Source organism: Temnothorax curvispinosus, unplaced genomic scaffold (assembly GCF_003070985.1).
Source record: "Temnothorax curvispinosus isolate PA1 unplaced genomic scaffold, ASM307098v1 QBEX01015598.1, whole genome shotgun sequence".
NCBI classification, from domain to species: Eukaryota; Metazoa; Arthropoda; class Insecta; order Hymenoptera; family Formicidae; genus Temnothorax; species Temnothorax curvispinosus.
Genome location: NW_020225378.1, coordinates 1 through 10761, shown reverse-complemented (window position 1 = coordinate 10761; position 10761 = coordinate 1). Strand labels below are relative to the sequence as shown.

Below are 10761 nucleotides of genomic sequence, written 5' to 3'. Positions count from 1 at the left end.
CGACGAATGCGACGCGGTATTATACGCGAAACGGAACTGTGGGAGGTGATCCCACTCTCACTTCCGAGCTCAAATGTCTAATTTGACTGGACTATGCCGATAGTTCGATGCTTTCGCGCGTTGTAATCCGATACAAGACCCGGCAGCGAGTCGATCCATTTGTAATTTCCATTGCGCGTAAACATTTTCCACATGTCGTTCTTGAGCGTGCGATTGAATCGTTCGACGACCGATGCCTTCATTACGGAATAGGTCGAATAGTGATTGATATTATGTTTCTTCAAGAGTTTCTGCACGTTGGCGTTGTAAAATTCTTTTCCCTTGTCAGTCTGCAGATTGTTTGGACATCTTCCGCCGTCTCGAATTATTTTTGCAATCGCCGTAGTAACCTCGGGTCCGCTCTTGGCCTTGAGCGGTACGGCTCATGCGTGCTTGTTCAGCACGTCGATAACGGTTAGTATGTAGTGGTAGCCTCTGTTGAATCGCGTGTATGGATCGGCATCTCGACCACATCCGCCTGCCACGTGTCATCGTATCCGCGTACTATGACGCGTCTTTGCGAAAAATGTCTTCTCGCAGGAGCGTGTAATTCTTCCACCAGCCGCCGTTTCAGCTGATTGCTTCTTACTAGCCATGACGATGGCGCGCAACTGACGCAGAGATCAGATGCACGTTCTTATCTATTGGCGATGATTCGCAATTACATCTTGAATCATCTTTCGAAGTTTGTTTAGGGTAATTTGCACGTTATTCTGGAATGCGGCCATCTTTCTCTCGATTTTATCTTGCCGATCTTTCAAAATTTGCACGCTCTGCTGCACGTAACGTTTATTGGCGGCATCGCCATCATCTACAGGCAGCGCTATCCGTCGAATCTTGCGCGATTTTGCGTCAAAGTCGGTAGCGACCATGCAAAGAGCGTTATCGTGCACGTAATTTCTGATTAATCCGCTCCATTGATAGTACGGTTCCGCACCGCCTCTTCCGAGCGATATACCAAACTTGTTGATCGGCATTTTGATGTTGATTGAACGGATCGCTGTCGCGCCATTTAATTTATAATAAGTCCAGCCTCGCGAAGTTCCTCGACAATCGACAAGATCTCGTTATCGTGATCGGTGTGACCCGTTAGGCGCGTAGCTTCGAGCAATCGAAGACGATCTACGAGCTCGTTGGGATCATCCCAATGAACATAGTCGATCTTGTTGTCGTTTAATGTCATGGCACGCGGTATACCTTTTCCAGGTTTTTTACCCGAAATCAACGGTGCGATTATTTCTGTGTACTTGTATCCCCTGTTGCCCTCTATTTGAGCGTGAGCATCTTTATGAGCATTTGTCATCAACAGAATGCTCTTGTACCCTTGCATATCATCCTCCATGTAGATATCGACATCGTGATATTTTTTAAAGATCAACTCGTAAAGACCGCGTGTGCCATTGTATCGCATGCCGTCGATAATTATGTTGTCCGCGTTGTCCACGTCAAAACGTTTATTACCGAGCATCATTCCATCGTAGCTGAAATAAACGCCGTACACGGTGTCTATACCGCTTTCTTCATCGCCACTCAGAACTGCCCCGACGTACTTTTGGTTCAATGGACCCAATTCATCTCGCAACGTTTCTTGACCCTCAGGTGTTTGCAACTTCTGTCGAACGGACGTCACGAGTGGGTAATTCGTGGTTTCGAAAATATCTTCGTTTGCGAGTGATTTGAGCATTGCGGGTTGTACGGAAGGCTCAGAGGTTATCAGTGGTTCATTCAATGGACCTTTCGATCGTTTTGTTTTACGCGGTTGTAAAATTTTGGTTATTTCGCTCAAATTAAATGGCACATTTATCGATCGTTTCAACGTAACCGGAGTTGACACCGTTACAGAGTCGTTAAACTAGGCGTTTGGTCGTTGTCGTTTGAGCTTCGGCTCTTCGTCTTCCCACGCCGTTTCATTCACAATCTGTGACACATCAGATTCTTTGCCAACGGTGTTTTTGGCAATCTGCCTTAGAGGCTCAATGATGGGCTTAAAGTGTCTCTCCAACGCGATATCTTCCTCCATTTTACCAGTTTTCAATGCGTGATACTTTTTGCGAATCAAATTGCTCGTTTTCGCAATTTGATTTGCTATCCTCTCGCGCTCTCTAATCTCATCGCTGCTGTCCATGTTGCGATAACGTTGTTCAATCGACCCGTCGACAACAACTAACCACGTTTCGGTATCGCAAAGTCGTTAAATCCTTTTCTGTATCGACCATTCGAAATCGCGCTGTCCTTGTCTATCACCACGAATCCGTACTTTTGTTGCCATCACGTATGACACAATTTACTGAAATCATCGTAAGACATATCTGTGTTTACGTGATCCTTGTATATGTGCTTCAGATTGGTACCATCCTGTTTAAACACAGTCAATAAATTCGCGTTGTCGCGTATAAGATCCTTCGGTATCTTCGCATACGTCTGACAAAGATAGAAAGAGTCAACGTCCGCGTCCCGCCCCATTGCAAAGTATTCTCTTATCGTATCCTGCTTGTCGCACGCCACGTCATCAAAGATAAAAATAGAATTCGGGAGCGCCTCGCTCGGCGGTATGACGTCACTGTAATTCGAGAACGTAAAATAGCCAATCTCTTCTATCGGTGTTAGTATATTCTCCAAATATCGATATTTCGGTTGTTGCAACGATTTCGAGTACACATACACGTTCTCGAAACGTACGCCGTGCGGACTTTCCAGCAAGCTTATCAAGACGTTTGTCTTGCCGCAATTCGACGGACCGCAGATGATACCGCGTATAGAAATCGGTAGCATGCCTCCATATTTGCGTACTTCTTTCGTTAACTGCATTCTATCGTCAAAGTTTGTCACTTTGATCGTCCGCGATTGTCGTAGGAACCGCATTTTACCTCCTCTACACAACGAATGAAAAACAATATCGAGAAAGCTGGCCTATTTATAAAGACGCGTAGAGCTGAGATGCTCAGTCGTTAAAATGGTTTTGCTCGTGTCGGATAACAGCGATATTTACGATTTAACCGCCGAGCAGTTAAAGTATATACCAAAGGTCATTCTACTACGACAGTTTTATAATCACATAGATTATTTATGGGATAAGCTTCCCGAACATATCAAGGCAGATTCGGAGGTTCAGCAATATCGACGCTGTTTAATACATTATAATTTGCCGTGTCAGCAAACGCACATCGACGGTCCGCCACCGTTGATAAAAAACTGCGGCTAATGCCGCCAAAGATATGCCGCGGTTTGTTGAATCGCGCGATAAACGCGCTTCCGATCGAATTACTTATCCCCGGCTATCAATTTTGTGGTCCGGGAACTCGCTTAGAAACACGATTGGCAAGAGGTGATCGGGGTATTAATCCATTGGACACAGCGTGTCGCGAGCACGTTATAGCCTACTCACGTAGCAACGATCTCGCAGAACGACACGTGGCAGACAATATACTCGCCGCGAAAGCGCGAAAACGTGTCACCGCGAACGATTCGACTTCGGAGAGAGAGCTGCGGCTACAGCCGTCTGGGCGGCCATGAAGGCTAAAACGAAACTCGGTATGGGTTTGAAAACGAAGAAAAAGAAGAAGACCAAGCGAATACTTCCGGTGGCGAAACGCGGCGGTATCCTAGCGATCCTGCCGTTATTACAGGTTCTCGGCTCGTTGGTCGGCGGAGCGGCGGGAGTCGCAAAGGCCGTGAATGATAACATGCCGCGCGACGTCAGCTAGAAAAGATGCAACGTCACAATCGCGCCATGGAAGGTCACGGACTTTATCTCGCTCCATACAAACGCAGACGGGGAGTCTCCAGAAAAAAAACGTCAAAGAGACGTTAAAAATCCCCAATGATGTAACTACCAATGTACAACTGCAACAATTGGCAAAACTTATGCGCATTCCATATTTTAGGGGTATTTTCATGCGCGACTCATTACCGATCGGCGGTATACGTCGAAACAAGAGCGGTATCGTGAATTTGGATAATACTGAGGGGCCGGGTACTCATTGGGTGGCGTACGCGAAGAGGGAAGATCATGCCATATATTTCGACAATTTTGGCAATCTTCGACCACCGAGAGAATTGGCGCAGTATCTAAAAAACAATGTAATAGAGTACAATCACACGCTTTATCAGCGATACGATCAGAGCAATTGCGGACAACTGTGTCTGCGTTTTTTACAGTCGGTTGACAATCAATTTAAAGACCGACGTTACGCTGTTTAATCTCAGTATTCATTCAAACATGTCACTGACATTTACGCTCACCGGCAAGAGCAGCATCCTCGCGGTAAGCTACTTTCCCGCCGTGGACTTGAGCGATGGCGATTACGAGCTCGGTCTAACAGATTTTGAAACCTTTCACACGATACCGAATGTAAATTTGTCGAACAATAAATTCTACTATGACGACGACGACAAGAAGGTTACCATTCCCGAAGGATCGTACGAGCTGCGTGATATAAACATGTATCTGAAACGCGTTCTTTTGTGGGACCAATCCAATAATGTCTCGACAAACGAAGATGAATCGCACCTATTGATTAATTATTATTCGTGCTAATAACAATACGATGAAGAGCGAGATCAAGTGCGCTTATCGGATAAATTTCACAAAACCGAACAACATTGGATCGCTGCTGGGATTTTCAGCGAATCGCGTGCTAGAGTCGCGACAATGGCACGAATCGGATGTTTCGCTAAATATCATCAATGTAAACATCGCGGGTGCGTACAGCAACGACAAGTACGTGCACATGATACACGAGTTTTCACCGAGCGTGCCTCCAGGATATAAGATATCGGAAACGCCGGCACAGATCATTTACTTTCCGATCATCGTACGGAGCATTTCGGACTTGACGCTTCGCGTCGTGGATCAAAACGGCCGATTGATTGATTTTCGCGGAGAAGAGATCACCATTAGACTGCATGTACGAAGAGGACGACTGTGGTAAACCGTGAGATGCTCATATACTGAACGAAGCTGAGCAGGTGCGACAGACAAGAAACAAAAAAACAATCCGATCGCCAAAGAAGAAACTCATTGCGTCGAACGTTGAATTTTTAAAATCATTGGGTTTTGTCGTACGAAATGGCTAATATCTTAAACATTGGAGGTGAACCGATCTTTGACGACAGCGTCGTCAAGATTGAAACACACACATACAATCCGTACGCCAACACAACGTTTGGACATAACGATGAGATAAAAATACCCATACAACAGCAGAATTTATACACGTTGCTGTGCGAGAGCTTTCTCTCTGTTGAAGAAAGATTGACGATAAAAAGAAAAAATGACGAGTCTATGGCAACGCTTGCGAATAATTGCGTGGCGTTCATGTTTGATGAAATTCGATATGAGCTCAATGGCGTGGAGATTGATCGCAACAGAAACGTTGGCATAACCAGTACCATGAAAAATTATGTATCGTTTACAAATGACAAAGCAAAAATTATGCAAAATGCTGGATGGGACATTTTATTCCCGGAGGGATATTTCAACTTTTGCGTGCCGCTCAACACATTGTTGGGCTTTTGCAAGGATTACAAACGCGTGGTTGTTAACGCTCGTCACGAATTAATTTTGATACGAGCACGCAGAGATAACAATTGCATTGTAGAAAATCCGGCGACGGAGCCGGAAATTGAATTGTTTAAAATACAGTGGCGAATGCCTTACGTCACATTAAACGAGATCAATAAGCTATCCATGCTACGGGCCTTGGAAAGCGAGCGATATCTTAGTGTTAGTTTCCATTCATGGGATCTGTACGAGTACCCCATGTTGCAGAGCACGACCAAGCATTCGTGGGCCGTCAAAACGGCGACTCAGCTGGAGAAGCAGCGGTACATTATCTTTGTGCTGCAGACCGGGCGCAAGAATATCATGTCGCAAGATGTTAGCATATTTGATGACTGTAACTTGACCAACGTGAAACTTTATCTAAACTCTGAATTTTATCCGTACGATGACATGAACCTGGATTTTGGCAAAAATCAATACGCCGTCCTTTTTGATATGTATGCGCGTTTTCGTAAAGCTTATTACGGATGCGACTTCGATACGCTTTGCACCGTGGTTACATTCCTGACAAAAGGACCTTTTGTTGTCATTGATTGCTCGCGACAAAACGAATCTGTCAAGAGCGCCACCGTAGATGTGCGAATAGAATTTGACTGTAAAGAGAATGTACCGGCAAATACTACCGCCTATTGTCTCATCTTGCATGATCGCGTAATCGAATACTGTCCGTTGTCGAACGTAGTGCGCAAAATCATGTAAATTGCAATATCAGCAGATATTGCAATATAAGCAGATATTACAATATAAGAGACACTGAAGTGCTGCGATAAGATACAGATTGCTCCATCGTTTCGTCATGATCGTACCGACGTTTGTCGATCTGCAAGGATTTACCGTCGAGATTAAATTTGTCGTGAAAGAGGTGGCGGTTCTGAGAAACGGAACCGTTTTGGCGCATTACATTTTTACATGTCCCATGCCATGGAATCTCCTCATAAAATCCGACAAGTCATGCGCTTCCTGGTTGATTGCAAATCACCATGGACTACGATGGGAGGATGGAAATATGCCGTACAGCATGGCGAAACATCTAATTATATCGGCCGTACTTGGAGAGGGCGACGAGACATCGACTCTTGTGTACGTCAAGGGATGCCAGAAACGAGAATGGCTGGTGGATCTGCTTGAGAATAAAACGAGAAAAAATCCACAAATTGAAACTTTGGTTACAGATTACGAAGATATCGAATCTTTAAATAATCTAGATGTTACTAATACTGTAAGATGCGGAAAACATGTTAAGAATTGCGCATTACAAAATGTATTAAAAATATTTAACTAGTAGTCGCGACACGAGAAAAAATTATGATTTTTTTTAAATAAACTATATGTATTGTGACGTTACGGCCCGCCGCTTCGTGGCAGCGCCCCGCTGCCGTCACAAGGCGCGGAAATTCGCGCCCAGGGACGAACCAGAGAGGCGACGACGAGATTTCCAGAGGTCAAAAATTTATATCATTTCCGCGTTTTGACTATTGTTTTATTTTTATATAATTGTAATACGCGCGGCGCCTCACCCCACCACGGCGAATCTTCGAGGAAATACACGTAGCGGAAGGGTCCGGGAGGACCAAGGACCGAGCATGGGTGGCGAGGGCAAAAGCGGAAACCACTGGGATCCCGGGCGGCGAGAGCAACGCGGCAAGCGTACGGCGCGTGAGGCAGCGATGGACAAAGCCGCCGATAGCGGGGCCTCAGGCGCCTGGGGTAAACCCGGCCTCAGCAATCTGCCTCCACGAAATACCGGCCCGCGGGGTGACTGATCACCGCCCCGAGGTCAAACCGGAGGCACACCGGCTAGAACGAAGTCCAGTCCGCTGTCCAGGGACGAATTGAAGGAGTCGCTACGCCGCCGAGAGACCGTTGCGCGCCCCCGAAAAATCCACCTTACGACAATCCTGCGTTAAAATATCGCGCTAGCTTGCAAGCTCGCTCCCGATTGGTTGGCGCGCCCCTACGGAAGGGGGTGCCACATCGATTCCGCAATCGAGCGGATTTAGCGAGACACTCTCTGGTCGTCCGTCGGCGAGGCCGAACATGGCATAAGGCAAAAGTCATTCGAAATATCTTTGGGCCTACCGATTCCGTGATCTTCTCGCCTAGCTGCCCATCAAGTTCTGTGGCACTTTTGATAATAACAACGCCCTTGGTACCGGTCTTCAAGCTGCTCACAAACTCCTCTCCAGCACCCGAGGACGTATCGCCGTTTCCAAACATGCCTGCCTAATGTCGATCCAGGGGCCCTGTAGCCGAAAGAAGATCCCAGTACTAGAGTGAACAAAGACCTGCACATCTTAATCCCACAACGAATTTCTACAAGAGATTCGCTTTGGATTGCAGCGGACAACAGATTGCGATTGATCTGTTCTTACTGAACAGTCAATAGTAATCAGCGATCTGGCAATTTTATGTAAGTAAATCTATCTTCTCAACTTAATATAATTATAATAAAATGATGATTTTATACTAAAACTGAATTTACAAGTAATTAATTTTTATAATTGTAATTTTTTAGAAAGATTACTTCATCGTTATTTGACGAGAAGGATTGGCTTTGAAGCGGTGATGTGGCTTCGCGGTCTCAGCATCCACGTCTTCCACGGTAGCTTCTTCGATCGACTGATGTCTTCTGCTTGCTGAACATTAATTCAGACACCGGTTAATTTTACTGTTATATTAATTATGTATTAATATTATGTATTAAAATTAATATGTTATTAATTAATTTTAAAGTTATTAATTACGTAATTATTATGTAATTAAAATTAATATAACATATAACACAATATATGAATATAATTATAAGTAATTATATTAATAGGTTATATTACATTAATTTTTAATGTTACACATGTCTTGAAAATAAAAATTAATTTATAAAATAAAATTGTGTATTTAGTTTATTCTTTTATACTAACCCCGATATTACAGTATCCAGTTGATATCTTAAGATTTTCCGCGGCGCACAAGATACATTTCGTGAACCTCCACCTTGTATAGTTCACTTTGACAGCTATCATACCGTTCACTACGTGTATACAGAGATGGTGGATCGCGATCTCAAAATTTCTGCGCGTTCCAAAAATCATCAAAAAAAAAGTGTTGCAACCTTTCCGTGAACGACTGTACATACATATGTGTTTTTATAATATATTATTTCTTTTATACAGTTTTTTATAATCAGTCTGTAGATTTTGATTTAAACTTACAACTTATTACAGTCCACTTTATGTTTCTTTTTTTTTTTAAATTGCATTCTGCATTTAATATAACAAGACATAAATAATATTACGTGAGAGTAATTGTATTTATAAAAACATTTGTCTTATTTTAACATGTCTGCATATACATAAGGAACACATGCATATATAAGATAATTTTAAATAAATAAGGTTATCAATACCATATCTATTTAATTTTAATATTCAAATATAAGTTTTTCAAGAGTTTATAATAAATATTTGGTTTATTTTATTTTTATATTTTTTCGTTATTGACATTTCTAAAATTGTAATTAATACTTCAATTTTCTTTCTAGAGGTTTACTATCTGTTTTTTGCTATAATATATGTATATGTTATGTATAGGAGCACGTCCAGCAGCACAATAAGAAGAGAAAAAAATCCGCGGAAGAAAAAATTGCAACAACGCATTGTACGATTACAAGGGAGAATAAAAACACTGGACGAAAGAAACAGACGGCTTCAGAAGAAAGTGAAGATTTTAATTGTAAGGAAGAAGAAAGCAGAAAGAGAGAAGCTTAAGGACCATGAGATTTTACGTCAATTAGGCTGTAAGTTTTTTTCTCCGACTTTCGCACGATTGTTATCTGCCCAAATTGATGCGCAAATTAAAAGCAAACGTGGAAGACGGTATAGTTCCGAATTTAAACAATTTGCTTTAGGTATTGTCACGTCTGACGGTATAATCACCGCTATATTCCAGCCGCATAAATTTTTTCGATTTCCATCTCTATTGCACAGCACCTGAAAACAATATAAGAATAAATAATCACACCTTAACTTAACTGTCACAACAATCACTCAGCTGATGCAAGCACGCGTTCTTAAAGTAGTAAACACAAGCCTAGAGAACATGGCTGCCTTAAGGTACCCTTTCAAGCTTAAGCCCCATTTTCATGAATCACACTATAAACTTTTGGACAATTGCTTGTTAAAACTCCCCAGAATCACTAAAATTGATCGTAAATGAATATTACAAGCTTTATGAGATCCTTTATGCAATATAAATTCAATTCAACACACGAATAAATACATAAGAATAAACTCAGAAAATTAAAATAAAATATAAATAAATTAATTAAAAGTAGATTATTCATAAGAACATAACCTTTTATGCTTAAGGAACATTTTCACGCTAAAATAATAATTATCTCATTAGCATTTTTTTTAAACATAATTGTTATAAACAATTAAATTATATTATTAACAGACCTAGCTAATGTAACTACTGGAACTATCACAAAAAGTCAAACAACTTTTGGTTATAAATCATTATTGTATCTCTCAAAATAAATTAATTAACAATAAAATTTATCATAAAATTATTATTAAAAATGATGAATAAAATCACTGCAGACACTCAGCAGAGCATGTCAAGTAACCTCACAAAAACCCTCACATCATATCTCTTCTTAATTCCGAGATATAATTAAAAATTACGGAAATTCATAAAACACAGAAATTTTAAACAATTTAAAATAATGCCCTTAATTGTCTGAATACCACAAAAAAACCCGATTTTTTTTATCTCTTACCGTTCTCGAGTTATAAATTATTAAAGTTTCACATCTGCCATTTTGAATTTCCTACCCTTTAGACTTACAAAGACCAAATCACTTTTACATTAATATTTTAGTCTTTTATACATTTTAAGACCGAAAAATTTCATTTCAGAACGAAAATTTTGACACTTAATTATTATGATAAAAATGGAATATTTTATACTCTTAAACACCAGTAACGTTAACGCCGATTTTCTATTTAAATTAATTAAATTAATAAACGAGATTGAAAATTGAACATTCACTCCATGAAAGACGAGGATAGTTTAATACCAGTTCACAGAGAGTAAGACAAGGATAGCCATATAGACTCTTAATAAATTAAAATAAAAATGAAAACAAATAGACGGAGATA

General features: G+C 41.4%; 1 protein-coding gene across 1 annotated transcript; it reads left to right on the top strand.

Moving 5' to 3' along the window:
* Positions 1-5689: 5689 nt before the first annotated feature.
* Positions 5690-6301, top strand: LOC112465877. The gene has a single exon (XM_025033643.1). It carries the CDS (start codon positions 5690-5692, stop codon positions 6299-6301), a length of 612 nt encoding a protein of 203 aa, XP_024889411.1.
* The last annotated feature ends 4460 nt before the right edge of the window (positions 6302-10761 follow it).

Bases quoted from the DNA above. Each gene is read 5' to 3' on its own strand.
- LOC112465877 (XM_025033643.1), top strand. From the start codon at position 5,690: ATGCCTTACGTCACATTAAACGAGATCAATAAGCTATCCATGCTACGG.